Source organism: Corapipo altera, unplaced genomic scaffold (assembly GCF_003945725.1).
Source record: "Corapipo altera isolate COAL_440 unplaced genomic scaffold, ASM394572v1 61286, whole genome shotgun sequence".
Classification (NCBI taxonomy): domain Eukaryota; kingdom Metazoa; phylum Chordata; class Aves; order Passeriformes; family Pipridae; genus Corapipo; species Corapipo altera.
In genome coordinates, this window is record NW_020884907.1 from 1,824,954 (window position 1) to 1,841,837 (window position 16,884).

Consider the following 16,884-nt stretch of genomic DNA (forward strand, 5'->3'; position numbering starts at 1 on the left):
AAAAAAAAAAGAATATCTAATAGTAAAAAGTTTGTGATACTTCAATGTACAGAATTCCAGATTTATTCAATTGTGGAAAAATGTGAATAGATAAGCTGACAAAGTTCAAATTTATTTTCCTGCTCAGGAGCTTGCCAGTATCTTCTTTTGTACTATTTCATCAGTTTCAGTGGCAAAAAGTGTTTCCTAAGAGCCTGCAAAGACTTAACAAAATTTTTTGAGAGCAAAACATCAAGATTCAAAATTTTAGTCATCAACAGCAAGTGTGTACGCAGCCTTGCTGGTTTTCAGCATCCCTGAAAAACTTGAGAACGAACATAGAACTGTGACTTCTGTGACAAATTACACTTTCTCTGTTGCTGTGGTGATCTCAACATGGCAGTTGGAAGTAGATTATTACACAAAATAGATTTACCATAATTGTTACAGGATGTATTTGTTGAATTTTCTTAGAATTCAAATGAAGAAAAAAAAAGAAATTTCATATGAAACAGTGTTTGGTCTCTGTACTTTCATTAAAAAGCAGTGTTGCATAGAAGTTTGTTTTTAATTGTGCTTTACTTTTTAAATACAGATAGAAACAGATATGGGATACCCAGGAGGCAAGGCAAGAATAATACATAAAGAGTCTGACATCATTACTGCTTTTGCAGTCAATAAGGTGAGTGTAAAGGAGGTAGAATAATCTAATCGTTTTGTACTTCCACCTGATAACACTGATGGTAGTCCCATTGTGAATGTGTGAGATAAGCTTAGCCAGCACCTTTAGCTACTTTTAGCACACAGGACTTTTAGCACTCCCTTCTCAAAAGCACTTCATAATTACCTTTTCATAATTAAGCACTTCTACTACAAATTGACTTTTTTTTCTATTGTGCAGTACATTGAGGGAATGTCTACTTTTTCTTTAAGCTTGTGTATAGGAGTCAAGTTTAAACATATATAGATCAGACATATATGTTTGGGGTTTTATAAATTGAGTAAGTGTGTATTTGTGTGAACAACGGTGCCATAACCATAGAAAACTAAAATAAACCCCTTTCTGAGGTTTCCTTTTGTATCTCCCATTTTGTGTTTTACTTTTTTTCAGGCAAATCGGAACTGCATTGCAATAGCATCAAGTCATGATATCCAAGAGTTAGATGTGTCTGCGATTTTAGCTACGCAAATCTATACCTGGGTTGATGATGATGTGGAAATAGAAAATAAAGGGTATATGTTCTTTGTTTTCAATATCAGAGCTTTGACTGTGGTTAATTCAGACAAACAAAACATGGTATTTAATGTTGCTGTTTGGAATCTTAACTTACAGTGCTTTTTTCATTTACAGGGCTGATGATTTCTTAGTTATACATGCTCGTGATGATCTGGTAAATGTTCAGGGAACTACTCCTTATACTCATAGTAATCCTGGCACACCTATCAATATGCCCTGGCTTGGTAGTACACAAACTGGCAGGGGTGCATCTGTGGTAAGTCACTTGTCAAAGATTACCTTCGTGTATTCTATCTGCTTATCTCCTGTTGTCTGTGCAGTGTTGCTAGTTGTATTTTACAACTAGCGTGTAAGTAAATGTAGCTTGTCAGTGTAATAAAGACGAGCTGGATTTTTTTATAACAATTCCCATAATAGATTATTATTATAAATACTGCACATAATTTAGGGGACACCAACTAAGCAAGCAAAGCCTTTAGACAAGCCATATATGCTTTCTTTACTTATGATGCATAATTTAAAAATAAAGATTCAGGGTTTAGGTAAGAAGTTGCTTCTTAAATTGTTCTTTGGTGGCTTTGAAGCGAAATGCTCTATCTAATAAGTGTATATTCAGCAGATTTCAGGCTGTAAATTTGTAAGGATTGGGTAGAAATATTTAAATTAAATGTTAAAGTAGCTTTTATTTTGAGTGTGATCTTCAGCTTCAGTCTGAGTTTTAGGAATGATTTTGTGTCTGGAATGAAGCTTGGCCCTGAGCAAAAAGCTATTAGGTTAAATTTAATTCAGATCAAGTGATAACAATGTCAATGGCTAGACTACAATTATCTTAGTTCCTGTGCAGCATAGATGCTGTCTAATAATGCAGATCTGTTGATTAGTTAGCTGGGAGATGCTTATTTGGAGACACTTAATTGGGCTGAAAGTGTCATACAAGGCACCATTATCTCTTGATCTTTCTGCACACAAATGTGGAGTTTTCCTGGATAACTGAATGCATTAAGTCTTGGGACTTGGCTACATTTTGTGTAATTTAACAGCTCAAAGCAAGTCTATAACTGGTGGCAGAATGAAATAACCATATGTTAATTAATATTGTATTTGATTTTTGAAAATATGTGTTGATTAGGAGAAGTAAATAAGGAATAAGCATTATAAGAGTGATAATGTTATCCACACATGGAAGTTGGTATTGTGCCAGTACCTATACCTCTGCCTTCTGTTTAGGAAATACTGATCCTAGTTTCCAGTGTTGCAGCTGTTAGCACAATCTCTTCTGCAAGTATTCTTTGAATGCCTTCACTACTTTCTCCTCTCACTTCTATTTATATATAAAAGTATGCATGAATTTTTGTGTTTGTGTTTCTCAACGTTAAGTATATAATCTATTATGTAAACTACACTTACCTGACTTTTTATTTTGTATGTAGTAGAACTTTCATCTTAAAGATATTTAGTTATGCTTGTGTTGAATGCATTTGCTGTTAAACTTTGGACCTAAATTTTGTCTGGCATACTGTTTGACTGTGGCAGAGAACCAACCACAGCACAGAACGACACCTGCCCACTAGGGAAGAAACACAAAGGTACCCAATGAAGGACAAAGTAAATGCAGGAAGATATAGGGATTCTTGGGAGAAAATAATGTTGCTGTGGAAGGACTCAAACCTGGAAGAAAAGCAGCTTCACTAAAATCTTTCCTTCGCTACTATTTACTACTTTGTTCCTTCGGATACTACTTCTGATCCTTGTTGTCATCATTGCTTTTCCATAATGTGCAGCCCATTTAGTAGTTATAGCCCACTGTTCTCTACCATAACTGGCTTCTCAGTCTTGTTGTCTTTGCTTCACTTTCATCAGCAAGGGAGACTATTAGACTGATGATACTCAGGCAGTTAATGTTTTATTAGCTCTAAGGTTTTTTTTGTTACTCTTCACTGTTTCCTGTTGCACAGTTCATACAGGGTAAGTAAGGAGGCTCACCATCAGACACAATGTGTTCACACAGTTCTTACAGGAGGTGTTTCTAAGAGGGCACTGAAGTACTAGTATGTACCTACAGCTTTGAAACTCAGGTAATGTTCTCAACAGCTCCTCATACAAGGCATTGTGACTCACACCATTATTTACCTGTTTAACAACTGGTGGGGTGGATTTTAAGAGCTTTTTTATTCTTTCAGGCTTACTGTACATTAGACCCAACGCACCCAGTTCTCCAGCAAAGTAATCAGTGTTCTAGCCATCAGCTGTTGTAAGGGGAAAGTAAGGGCTAGCAGTCTCAAATGTCAGTTATATTAATAATGGAAGTATTTGCACTTGATAATTGTGTGTCTTCTAAATTGGAGATGCTGCACCAGAGAGTTATGTTAGCAGTCTTTCAAAGGCATGTTTCTGTAAGTTTGCATTTTTCCAAAGCATAATCCATCATGGGTTAAGAGATTGTGATGTGTGCTTGTCTGTTGAATGAAGGAAAATGACTTCCACTAACTTCTGGGTAAAAGTTGGTGGCTGTAAAACTCAACAGAGCCCTTCATTTTAGTGGAGAATTAGAGTGAACCTGAATAACTGTTCTTCCATTTACTCATAGAGATAAGTTGTAAGTTTAGGGAACAAAGTATTGCAATTATAAATGCACACACCAATCAGTAAATGTTTGAAGAATATCATCCTCTCTTGTCTTGTCCTAAACCTTAAAATGTGTATATATTTTTACCAAACCATTTGACATTTTTCCTTGACATTTAAAGTACTTAAAGAGAATAAAAAGGAAAATACATAATTGAAGATCTTTTTATCTTTAGGAAAGTCTTGTGAAATAAAGCTTTGAGAATTAAAATACCTAAATCTGCTTCCAGATGTAATCAAGAGCATGCAGTTTCTCCATTAATCCAAACCCAGGGAAATTTTAGCAAGAAAATAAATTATTTACCTTCCAAGTGCTTTTCCTCATTTTTGCTTTTGATAATTTAGAGAATATTACTTTTCTACTCATTGGATCATATGAAAAACACATGAAAATTTGTAATTCATGCCTCCTTCCAGTTGACAACCTGATATGATTGGAGGCAAGGGAGAATCTTATACTTGAAATACTGATCACTATCTACTGCTTCATGACAAGCAGTTTCAAAATACTGCACAAAGTTATGGCACTTGAAAGTCACAGTTGGATTCAATACGATGTTAAAGGTTTTTTCCAATCCAAATGATTCTTTGAAAGTAATTCAATGCCAGCTTGATATTGGTGTGTAGTAAGTGTTAAGCTGCTGTGTTGAAGGTGCGTGCTCTGGCAACAAAATTTCATTTGTGTTCTCATTTGAAGTTAGCACCTGGCTCAAATATAAAATTATGCCTTTCTCAAATGTTCAGGTAAATAATACATGCATGAGCTAACAGAGTCCAAAAATTTTCTGAGGAAAGACAGTCCTCAAAGTAGGCAGATACTTTTGAGAAGAACTATCAAGAAACAAAAGAATGAAAACTCAACCTTGACATACATTAATAGAAAAAGAAGGAAGAGAGATCACAGGCACAGATATATTTCTATAATGAAAAAATCCCTGCAGGTTTTTTTCCTTTTGTGGGTTGGGCGTACAATTTAATTAGATGAGGTTTAAACATAATTGTCTAATGTCTCCGGGCCTCTTCATACATTGAATTTTTCCCAGTAAGAATTAATAAAATAAGAAAAACAGCAATGTAAACAGCAATCTTGGCAATGCACGTTGTGAAGTGTGGAGCATAGGAACAAAAGTGCTACTGAAAAGTCATTGGATCTGTATTTGCAAAATTACAGAAAGTTTTGAAGAAGTTTTTATTATTATTTATTTTTTAATGCCAGTTACTAGGTATATTGCTTATTCTGGATGGCCACAAATAACCACTTTCCAAGCAATGGCAATAAGTTAACTAGACTTGAAATAGATATATTCCTTCCTATTTTTTACTTCTGTTAAAGTTTGTTTACCTCTTTCTTTACATGCTTCTGCCTCTGTTTTGCTTATCTTACAATATTCAGGAATATTCCAATAAATTTAATGGAATCAGAAAGGAATTGGCAAGAAAAGAGGTAAGATTGCAGTCTAAGGAGTGCTTATGTTTGGATCCATACATTTCTGAAGCAAAAATTTAATATTTACCTAGATGTATAAAGCTGCAAAAGTGTTAAAATGTGCACTAGTCTTGGAAGAAACTGACTTCTGTCTTAATCTCTAAACCCAGTACTTGCTTTCAGTAAGAAATTTGATAGGAGACAACTCTCTACAATCACTAATTATTCTCCAGTTCAATAACTTTTTGTTCAGCAGTACTGTTAATTTTTTTTCTATTTTGTTGTATATTTAACAGATGCTCAAGAAAGCTATTAATAACGTCAGAAGAATGGCTTCTCACCCAACACTACCATACTGTAAGTTCAGGGGTTTTTTTAAAAAAAAACAAGAAAAGTTATCTAAAGACTATATATTTCTTATTGGCCTGTTTCTCAGTATGCTACTTTATACTAGCACGGCAATCTACCTATATGAAAGTTATTTGTAAGCCATATTTTAGTGAAACTATTTATCATTTTAAAAAACAATACCGGGGGATTTAGAATAGCCTTTAGAAACAGGGATATTTTTATAGCAAAAAGTATTTTTGTTTCATTTGTCACTTGAGTGAAAGATAGTGGGAAAAATATGTTATCTCCATGTAAATAACTTAATATTTCAGTACCATCTAAATATAGTTCTTAATTAAATAATGAATAACACAAGTTCCAGTGGTACCTACTACTCCTACACCAAGCCAGGTACTATGGCACATAGTTTGGCACTAGTAACTTTGAGGTGATGTGAGATTTTTTAAAATTTTAAAAGCTAAAACACCTGTGAAAAGTCATGTAAATATTTTCTGTTGCAGACCTAACAGGTGCTCAAGATGGTAGTGTAAGAATGTTTGAATGGGGTCATGCTCAGCAAATCACTTGTTTTCGATCTGGTGGCAACTCAAGGGTAACTCGAATGAGATTCAATTACCAAGGAAATAAGGTAACTGACAGAATGTTTCTGTACTTATTCTCTTCTCTTCTCTCTTCCCCCCAGTATAATTGCAAATTAACAGAAACTCACATTCTTCAAATCTAAAGTAGTTTTGAAGAATTGTGGGCATTTTCTTTGCAATACATATGTATTTACTATGAGTATATATTTTCTTTCAGTTTGGAATTGTTGATGCTGATGGATATATAAGTTTATATCAGACAAACTGGAAATGTTGCCCGCTTACTGGAACTTCACCTAAGCCATATTTGGTAAGCTGAAAACTAAATTAGTTTCCATAACCTTGTGTTGTGCTCTCTTATTTCTTTACCCCTTCAGAACAGTTAGGAGAGAGTGGGGATTATGCTGATAATCAGTGTTAATCAGGAATAAATTATGTGTTGTTGCCATTCTGTGATATGTCTGACAGACAAGTTCTTACGTTCTAATCATACTTGCTAAGTGGAGAGTAGAAAATGCAATGTTAGATCTGAAATAACTTTAATGTTCATTGAGACTAGTCTGTAATTGTTAGTTGTCAGTTAATTGTCCTGCACTGGTGCAACCTCACCTTGAATATCGTGTGCAGTTTTGGCTGCTGCAATATAAGAAAGATATTAGGCTGTTAGAGAGCATCCAAAGAAGGGCAACAAGGATGGTGAAGGGCCTTGAGGGGAAGCCATATTAGGATTGAGTCACTTGGTGTGTTCAGTCTGGAGAAGAGGAGACTGAGGGGAGACTTCATGGCAGTCTACAGCTCTCAGGTGAAGGGAAGAGGAGGGGCAGGCACTGATCTCTTCTCTGTGGTGAGCAGTGACAGGACCCAAGGGAATGGCCTGAAGTTGTGTCAGGGGAAGTTTAGGCTGGATATTAGAAAGAGGTTCTTCACCCTGAGGGTAGTTGGGCACTGGAAGAGGCTGCCCAGGTAAGTGGCCATAGCACCAAGCCTGACAGAGTTCAAGAAGCGCTTGGACGATGCTCTCAAGGCACATGGTGTGATTCTTGGGGAGGGTGCTGTGCAGGTCCAGGAGCTGGACTCAGTGATTCCTCTGGGTCGTTTCCAACTTGGCATATTCTGTCATTTTATGATTCTGTAATTGACAGTTATGCAGGGCTGGAAAGTATACTTTCATGAAAAATTAAGAGTTTCACAAGGCATACCAATACCTTTATATGCTTTTGAACAGCGTACCTTCTCAGGGAGATTTAATAATTCACGCTTGTACAAAATACATTTCCTTTTTAATTAATTTCTAAACTGCAATTTTTCAGATGTGGCAATGTCATAACAAGACAGCCAATGACTTTGTTTTCATCAGTTCATCATCTTTGATAGCCACAGCAGGATTGTCTTCTGACAACAGGTAAGAACTGCTCTGATAATACATGAAGATACCTTCTCTCTGCCGCTTTGTTTTTTTGATGATTCTTCTTCAGTAGTTTAAGAGCCACCTGTACTTCTACTTGATTTCTTTCTTTGTGGGAGGGGGAAAGAAGCAAGGTTAGCAGCTAAATTCATGTGTCTTTTAAAGGAGGTTTTGTAAGGAAGCACAAAACTGTTCATGTTCCCTATGAGAGGGGGAGAGAAGGAGGTCCTGAGCTCTTCTCCCTGGGATCCAATGATGGGATGGGGAATGGCTCAGAACTGTGCCAGGGGAGGTTCAGACTAGACATCAGGAAATATTTCTCTCCCAAGAGGGAGTTCAGACACTGGATCTGGCTACCTTAAGAGGTCGTCTATGCCCCAAGCCTCTCCATGATTGAGACATTTGGCTCTTAGTAACATGCTTTAAGTTCTGGTCACCCCTTAGGTGTCAAGCAGGTGGACTAGATGATCCTTCTAGGTCACTTCCAGCTGAATTATTCTGTTCTGTTCTTATCATACAAGCCTGTCTTAAATTACAACTAGCATAGCTCTTCATTTCACACTTATTTTTGTAAGTAAGTATTGATCAAGAAACATCAACAACTGCTGACATTCCTGTGAGTTCAGCTACAGCAGATCGTCATCTCAATAGGAATCCTTTATGAGAAAAGCCAGTTATAGAATGATTGTGTAGAAGGCATGTTCGTGCAGTATATGTATAACTATGGAAGTAATTTGACATCTACTCAAAAGTAATCATTGAAAGACTGTTTTTAAGGTTCAGATGGCTTCTCAGGTGTTCAAAATACCTTAGAACATTTGTCACTGATTTAAACTGCATTTTTTTTTCCTACAGAAATATTTGTCTTTGGGATACTTTGGTTTCACCCACAAATAGTTTGGTGCATGGTAAGCAAAATACAACCACCAAAATATTTGATCACAGTAAAAAATATGTATTTTTGTGTCTATGGAAAAGTTATTGTGGGAAGTAATTTTAGCATTAGCAGTAAAGCATCTTTCACTGCTCTTTGTGAGTGCACTGGCAGGAACATAAAACCAGATTCTTGAGAAACTGTTTAGTTCTCTGTATAAATGATCGGTTTCACACACATGAGCACCTTCCTTTGCACCACAAGGGCAACCCCTGACAGCTAAACATTTCTGTTCCTTTTTAAAAGGTTCTGAGCAGCTTCCCCATGTAGTGAGTAGCATATTGAGAAGACAATAGCTATAACATTGTCAGAACCCCAGTTTTTAGCACGGTTATATGTTTTTGTACAACATGCATCAACAGCCTCCTTATGTTTAAGTTCCTGTGGCTGTATCTGTATTCATAAATCTGTGCCGCTACCCAAAATTTATTAATTAAATATTAGACCAAATAAAGACATGAGAACATGATTACAAAACAGTTGTCTGAAGATATGTATATGAATAAACACACCTAATTTTATAGAAAATATTGATATTTTTATGAAAATATTGGACCAGTGGATATACAAATAAGATCTCACATTTGTGTAGTAAATTTCACAGTTGAATTAAGAGATGAACTTAACTGCTCTACTTGTACTGCATTTTTGCCCTCAAAGATTGTCCACTTCCATGGCACTTTTATTCTGTGTATTATGCCAAATACTGTCAATAGTTTATATAGATAAATAGTATCCAGAAATAGTATTACAAATATGCTTTAGAAGAGTTATTCATATAAGCATGCTTTTTGAGATATAATATTTAGCAAGGTTTCATTAGGTTTATTACTTATACTTTGTTGCAAGAAATACAACAAATTTCAAAATCTGAAATACAGAATTAAGATCAGAGAGTTGCGAACTCCGTTTACTTACAGTATGATGAATGCTTGATTGTATGTGAAGGACATATGCAATCTCTAAATAGAAACTTGGAGACCCTTTGAACTACAAGTGCAATATACTAAGCTTTGTTCTGGAAATTGTAATTTTCATTCACTTCCTCCACTCATTTGGGGGAGTAGATATATCCAAATAAGTGTGAAAAGCACCAAATTATCAGTAAAATAACCAGTGAAAACTTTTAAGGTAGTTGGGCAAGTAGTTTAGGAGGAATTTTTGATGAAAATTATATACCTTAAAATAACAAACATTAGAGACTTTGAAAATAATCTGTTTCTGGTCAGGGATTAAAGTTTGTGATTGCAAAGGATAAAAAGAAAAGTATTTTTTTGAGAATACTATAGCTTGAGAATGGCTGATGTGAACCTGGGATTACATATATATGATACTGGAACAAATGGGCTGGTTGTGATCACTTGAATTATAGCATCACTGTTGCTACTGTCTTCAACCGTTAGAGGTTGATGGAGAATTGAAGTTAGTACTGTGTTTTATTTAAATTCCTTTGGTTTGGCTTTCAGCTTTTGTCTGTCATGATAGTGGAGCAACTGTGCTTGCATATGCTCCAAAACATCAGCTGTTAATATCTGGAGGCAGAAAAGGCTTTACATGTGTAATTGATCTTCGACAAAAACAGCAGCAACAGTTACTTCAGAGTCATGATTCTCCAGTCAAAGCAATTGCTGTTGATCCTACAGAAGAGTATTTTGTCACAGGATCTGCTGAAGGCAACATAAAGGTACTAATGAGGGGGAGGGAGCAGAGATGATGTGTACATTCAGAAAGAATCTGGTACCAGTGTGGAACAATCAGATGTCATATGTACTGCATTTGTTCTCAACCCTGACTTTCGTATTTACTAATTTAATTATGAAATATTAGTCTTACATTGCAGTCTTCCTTTTAATTAGTGTAAAAGTCCCTGTATATATATATACCCTGTTATAGAAAATGCATATTGATATTCTATAACTCTGTCATTACATATTGCTACATATTTTTCTTTTACAGTTAGTGTCAGAAAAATAAAGGCAAAATGTAGTCCAGTTTCTCCACGACTCATGACTGCTGAATTTTAAGATCATGGTAATTTTCCTTATAAAAGATTGTTGTTTTGATGGTCTTTCAGGTGTGGAGTCTTTCTACGTTTAATCTTCTTCACACTTTCATCAATGAGCATGCTCGACAGTCTCTCTTCAGAAACATTGGGACGGGAGTCATGCAAATTGAGACAGGACCAGCAAATCACATATTCTCCTGTGGTGCTGATGGAACAGTAAAGATGAGAATCTTACCTGATAGATTCAGCCCTTTAAAGGATGTGTTAAAAAATGATGTGAAATTTATGATCTAATGTTTTTCTCAGAATAGTGAATAACATTCCCCTTTCTGCTATCCCTGAAAATGCTTTTCCTGGCACTAACCAACAAAGCAGATGCACAAGGATAGCTTGTGACACAAAGATGTTTTGGTTTTTCCTTTCTCCCCTTTGACCTCCCAACCCCCAACCCTGTATTTATTACCTGGAGCTTTTAGTCCCTGATGCACTAATGCCTTAAAGATTAACAAAGTCCTTCAGATTTTGATCGTTGCCTAAAGTAAAAGCTATATAGGACTCCGAATTATATAGTTATAATATTATTAAGATGTTGCTGAAGTGGTTTATTCTTCCTTTTGAGGTAGTTACACTCCCACCAGGAGTGTACCATCTGGGCATGACCTCTGCTTATATTCAACACCTGGCCACCTTCTAAAAGCATGTCTGTCCAAATGGAAACCTTAGGTAATATTCTTTTTCACTGTGGCAGCCGTAACTGTCTCTCTTCTCAACTTATTTAGTCAGCTGACAATAAAAATTTATACCTGTGTGTAGAAGAGAAACAAAGTCATAGGAGTGAATGCTCCTCGTCATGCAAGCATTCATGTAACGAGCCACTCTCTGTATCCATTCCTGGAATCCAGGCTGTTTACCTCTCTTAACTTGCCTGATCTCCTTCCTCTCATCTGGGTATAAGAAACTGAAGGATGTTCTGTAACTTGTCTTCTGTTCTATAGCTAAAATCACTGCCATCAGGATGGCAGGCTTACCTTTTCAAAGTAAATATATTTTTAATCCTGAACACTCCCTTTACAAAAGTAAAATGTAAATATGAATGGATATCTTCCTAGTAAAATCGTCAGGATTATGTGTGAAGCCTTAGTCTTGATCAAAAAGATACAGGAAGATACTGCTTTAGGATATGGCACTAGAATTTCTTCAAAGACTATTTATTTAGCTGTATGTAGAGGAAACAAAAACCCAAACCCAACCTAATTTATTTTTGCCTTTTTTTTTCCAGTAAGAGTTTTTATTTAGCCCAAAGATACTCAGTTCATTCTTAGCACTTACATTCTTGTTTGTCTGCTTTTCCTAAGTACTTTAAAAAAAGGAAAAAGGAAAAAACTCAACAGCAAATTACTTCACCAGTGTCAGGCTTTGTACTGTATGTTTACATCTGGTGTCAAGTGAAAGAAAAAAATTTGAAAAGGATAGATGGAGTTTGGGGTATTTTTTGCCAAAATGTTAAACTGCATAACTTAAACGTTTGACCAAATTATTAATGCGCAAGGCCTTTACATTTTTTTAGTCAGCTAAACTGTTTCTGTATTTTGGTTTACTTTTCCTTACTTGAGAGCTTGACAGAGGTTTAATTTGTAAATTAGATGTGAGGCTGGATTACTTGAATGCCAGTGGTGTACTTTTTGCTAAAAGATATTTTGTGAAATATAGCACCAAGATATTAACTGTAAAATAAACTTGTCAAATTAGGAACTATGGGGATAAACAAAGCTTAGCAGAAATGAAGGGCTTGTAAAATGAACTATGTAACATTCTCAGGATGCTTTTATCTTAAGAATATAAAGTTGTTTAAAAAGATTTTGTAAAATGTATTAAGGTCATTTTAAATGTATGTTTCGCAAGTTGCAGTGCAAACACTATGAAGGTTTTTATGCACATAACCTGAATTTTCAAATTGTGCAATAAAAAGAATGTGAATGTTTTGCCATGAAGAAACATGTGACAGCATTTCAAGCTGGTACAGCTGTTCAGTGATTCAATTGTATTTGTTCTTCCTTAACACTAGATTGAAATCGAACTTGATAACAAAACAGTTTAAGTACAGTGATGGACCAGAAAAGTGACTAAAAGTGACACCACCTTACAAAACAGACTTGCCCAATGGGTATGTTGTGTCTGTTCAGTGGCTGAGTTTCTAATATCCTGTGTTCTTATGGAAGAAGGAAAACAGTGAAGTAAACAGTAGCACAGTCCTTTAGAATCAGCTGAAACCGTGACTTTGTAGCTGCTTATATACATGCATCAGTTTTATACATCCACTGAACTAAAAAAGTTACATGTGCAAAAATCATGGCAGTATTATATAATTATGTCCTTGATGTTTTGTCCTTAAATATTTATATCTCATTAGCTTTAATATTTCAAGCTCAAGTTTATTGTGCTGGCAATCACAAAAAGCTGTCTTACCATCTGGGAACTGAGCAGTTTTTGTATGTAATTTGCCAAGACATACGATGTTGTCATTTTTCTGAGTAAAGCTGCACTATGAAAAATCCTGGCAAACTTATGCTTATACCAGAATAGTACTGACCGTGAGCAGACATTTTCAATAATGTTTATAGTTACTATAAGCTATTCTCAGAAGTAAATTATGTAAAATCACAATGTATTTGCCACATCTTTATAATCTTTCCAATAAATCCTGCAGAAACTCAACCTTCTAGAATTCCATGTTGCTGCTATTTCATTTATGAATCAGTTGTTTGCTTGTATAGTGTTCATTGATGTTTAACTATTGTAAGACAAATTATTGGTAGTTTTCTTGTAATGATGGAGTCAAAATGAGTTAACTTCTGTTGTAATTGAAACTTTTAAAGGGACACTGTCAACTTGAAACCTAGTCATTGGAGAACTGAACTTAAAACTCTTCCAGCTATTGCCCTTAACAACTTCCACTGACTTTTGTCCTCCAGCAATTAATGCTTCTTCCCCGTTGCTATGCAAGTTACTCAAACTTAAGGGTGATAGTGCCTGCGGAGGGTTCTGTGCACAGATCGAAAGTAAAATTTGCATTTACAAGTGCTTAATCAAAAATAATTTATTGTCCAGACAAAATAACTTGGCATGTAGTTGATAATGTCCCTTTTAAATATTATAGACTGGCAGTTGTGACTTGTGTTTGTCTGTGTAGCAATACATAATGCTATCAGAGTGCGTCATTCTTGTGTTGCTAACTGGTTCAGTTACCTCAAACAGATATGTGATCCAAATTCTCTGGGATTACTTCAGTAACTTGTGGAAGTTTAAAACTCTGGCCATCTGGGTACTTAAACTGGCTTGCCGTGTGACTTTTCACTAGCAAATTCTCACCTGACAGCTGACATTGCAGGATGTTTATGGAGAAAAATGGAATTTAGATGCAGATTTTGTACCATGCTACAGTGGTGCAATGTGAAGTCATACATGTTCTACTGCATTTTAGGAACCTTGCTACCAGTTGCAGGAAATAAACTGTTCAGATATCCTACATTAGGTACCACTCCCTTCTCTTAAGAGCACCCAGTGTTAGATTAGTTGCAATAGTTACAAAAAAAGCAACAGTGATTAAATGGAGATAAGCTTGGAGATGATAACTTCTCTAAGGTAATTTTTTTTCAAATGTTTATTTTTATTAAAAATAGCAAAACCACCGCTAATGGCAGGTTCAGCACACGATCAATCTACTTTCTATAAAATAAAGATATTGATTTACCAACTTTCTTGGTGTTTCTTATTCCTCCTCACTCTTAGGTGTAAAATGTGCATGGTTTTGACCGCACCCCCACACACCGCCCCCGCACACCTTAGCTTCTCGTACTTTAGCTTTCCTTGTACTAGCCTTTGGTATTTCGGGAGGGTTGTGTGCTCTTCTTTTTTTTTTTTCTTTTCAGTGTGTAACTGGCGGAATTGAGTACAACTAAGTCATTTTGCAGTGGAATGGGTCGATGTAGTGATGGCGCTCTGTGTCTGCCACAACTTAACTTTTTAAATCCCTTTTCTGTTTCATTTAAGTTGAAAACCGTTGAAGGTCTTGGGGAGCTTCACCCCTCTGGTGTTCCCACCTTCAGCAGAGGTACAAGGATCAGTTCCCCTGTTCTAGTCGTACACTGGGCATGAGTAGAGCACGCAACGAGCCCGGCGGCAGAAAGCTGCTGCCAAAATTTAAAATGCCTCAGCATGCAGGGCTTGCCCTTGTACTAATTGTAACTCCTCCTTTGGTAGCGGCGAGGGGCGGTGGCGGGGCTCGGGTGCGACCCGCGGCGGGGCGGGTGGGGCTGGGCTGGCTCCGCTCCCGCCTCCGGCCCCGGGGCTCGGGCGGGCAGGGCCCTGTTGCCGCCCCGCCCCGCGGCCCCGCCGGGGAGCCGCGATCGCCGCCCGCCTGCACCGCCCGCACCTCTTCGGCCCCGCCGCTCCCGCCGCTGCCCCGCGGAGGCAACGCCGCCCCCGCCCCGCCACCACACAGTAAGTGCCGCGCTCCGCTCCGCGGGGGCCGGCCCTGTCCCAGCCCCCTGCCCGGCCCCTGCCCTGTGCGCCCGCTGGGGCCCCCGGCAGTGCCGCTGGAACTCGCGGCTGGGTCTGGGGCCGGGTCGCTGCCGCCTCCTGCCCCGCTGGCTCTCGGTGCGGCGGAGCCGTAGGTGGGAGCCGCCCAAAGCCGCGCTGGGAAAGTTTGGCCACGCGTCGATGTGTGTGGGTGGAGGTTGTACGGGGCCGCTCCTCCCGGGTAGCTCTTTACTGTTTTTTCAGAAGTGTTTCTGCTCGCCCGGAGTGAGTCGTCCCCCTCGCCAGGGTGTGCTCGGGCACAGGACTGATCTGGGGGTCTTGAGGCAGGGACAACAAGTGTGGTGATGCTGTTGGTCTGTAAGTCTCAGAAAAGACTTTTCTGAGATGCGTGAGTTTGGGTTTGAGGTACTACTAGCAAAAATCCTGAAATTCTGCCACTAGAGCTAGTTGTATCTTATTTACGTACTACTAATTAAATGAAAGAGATCACGGTTCAGTGCGGGCTTTTCCCTTCTAGAAGCCGGGATGGTCAGACCTTCCGCGCTGGAGGTCTGTGTGTCTCTAGACACACGTGTCTCTTCTGTACATGTTCAAAGCCCTACCTGGCAACACAAACACATGGGCGAAACAAAGAGCAGCCCAAGCGATGCTCCGTCTGCACGTGTCGTATTTACGTTGTGCTCGTCTGGAAGTTGCTTCACGTAACTGCGTAGTAAAACCACTCACGCTGCAAAGTGCCAGGTTAGAACTTCCCCAAGCAGTTGGATACGCCAGGTGAGGAGCTATTAGCACTCACTGGCTGGGCTGACTGCTGCCAGCTCTGTTTATCTCGTCATCTCTAAATAGGAAATTTGCTTTGAAAGAGCACTGATAGTGGAACCAAGCGCAAAAAATCCAGAGAGAAGGAGTTTTGCAGTGGAAGGAGGTCCAAGACCTGTATTTGGAAGACAAAACTTGGTGAACTTGGGACATGCTTAAAAGCAGGAAGAAGGAACTAAAATGTTCTACTGTATTTCCATACTTGTCTTTATTTCATCTGGAAGCAAATTTCATGTGGAATACTATTGAAATGAAAATTATGGTGCAGATCTTTGCAGGAGCGTAAAATACTGCAGCTTGAAATGGAAGTTGCTTGCTGTTTGCCTGACAACAGGAAGCTGCTCATTTCCGTTAAATAGTAACTAGTCTAATCTGACCATACCTAGATTTCAGTGTACTTTATGACTTAATTTGTCTATTTTGAATATTCTTTAAATAATTGCTACTAGGTTAAAGAATAATAATTACTGCTTGTAAAGGCTGAGGAAATAATCGTTTGGGAATTCTCAGCTTTAGTCGGTGTCTTATTGCAGTACATCAAGATGAGTCCACCAAATGATGGACAGTAAAATGCCTAATAATCATTAAAGCAGATAAGGGATACCTACAGATTATTTTTATACAAATAACAGGAGTACTGAATAACAATATAAACAGTAGCTGGTTTGAGATAAATTACTTTTTAAGATTAATTTTCTTCCAGGTTGCAGAACTCACTCTTGAGTTTACCTTTTAATAGAGGTTTTGGCCTAGAATTCCCTTGTGTGTTTTTTAATAATTCTCATATGTGAAAGGTAAGAAGATGGAAAAAAACCTCACCAAGTGGTATTTGTTATGATATTGCTGTTGTATATATCCGTTTACACAACCTCCTTAATCTATATGGCTGGTAGTATGTTTCCCACAGCTTTCTTCTCTATTGATTACATTCTAGAAGCTTTGACCGCTGTCTGGGTAAATTTGGTTATAGGTTCTTACATCCG

General features: G+C 37.7%; 2 protein-coding genes across 7 annotated transcripts in view; both read left to right on the top strand.

Moving 5' to 3' along the window:
• DMXL1 (Dmx like 1) overlaps window positions 1-13,263 on the top strand; it is a 73,621-nt gene extending 60,358 nt beyond the window's left edge. For 4 of the 6 annotated variants that reach the window (XM_027652457.1, XM_027652455.1, XM_027652456.1 and 1 more), the window contains 11 exons: window positions 575-661; window positions 1,091-1,212; window positions 1,331-1,472; window positions 5,235-5,285; window positions 5,564-5,624; window positions 6,119-6,246; window positions 6,417-6,509; window positions 7,510-7,601; window positions 8,460-8,512; window positions 10,005-10,222; window positions 10,613-13,263. In XM_027652457.1, the coding sequence (XP_027508258.1) occupies window positions 575-661; window positions 1,091-1,212; window positions 1,331-1,472; window positions 5,235-5,285; window positions 5,564-5,624; window positions 6,119-6,246; window positions 6,417-6,509; window positions 7,510-7,601; window positions 8,460-8,512; window positions 10,005-10,222; window positions 10,613-10,837 (1,272 nt within the window). In that variant the 3' untranslated portion in view covers window positions 10,838-13,263. The remainder of the gene's footprint in view (window positions 1-574; window positions 662-1,090; window positions 1,213-1,330; window positions 1,473-5,234; window positions 5,286-5,563; window positions 5,625-6,118; window positions 6,247-6,416; window positions 6,510-7,509; window positions 7,602-8,459; window positions 8,513-10,004; window positions 10,223-10,612) is intronic. The other 2 variants (XM_027652458.1, XM_027652459.1) reach the window with 1 other exon arrangement.
• Window positions 13,264-15,028: 1,765 nt separating this feature from the next.
• Window positions 15,029-16,884, top strand: part of TNFAIP8 (TNF alpha induced protein 8) — a 60,058-nt gene continuing 58,202 nt past the window's right edge. The window contains exon 1 of the mRNA XM_027652623.1: window positions 15,029-15,043. The gene's annotated coding sequence lies outside the window, so the exon portion shown is untranslated. The remainder of the gene's footprint in view (window positions 15,044-16,884) is intronic.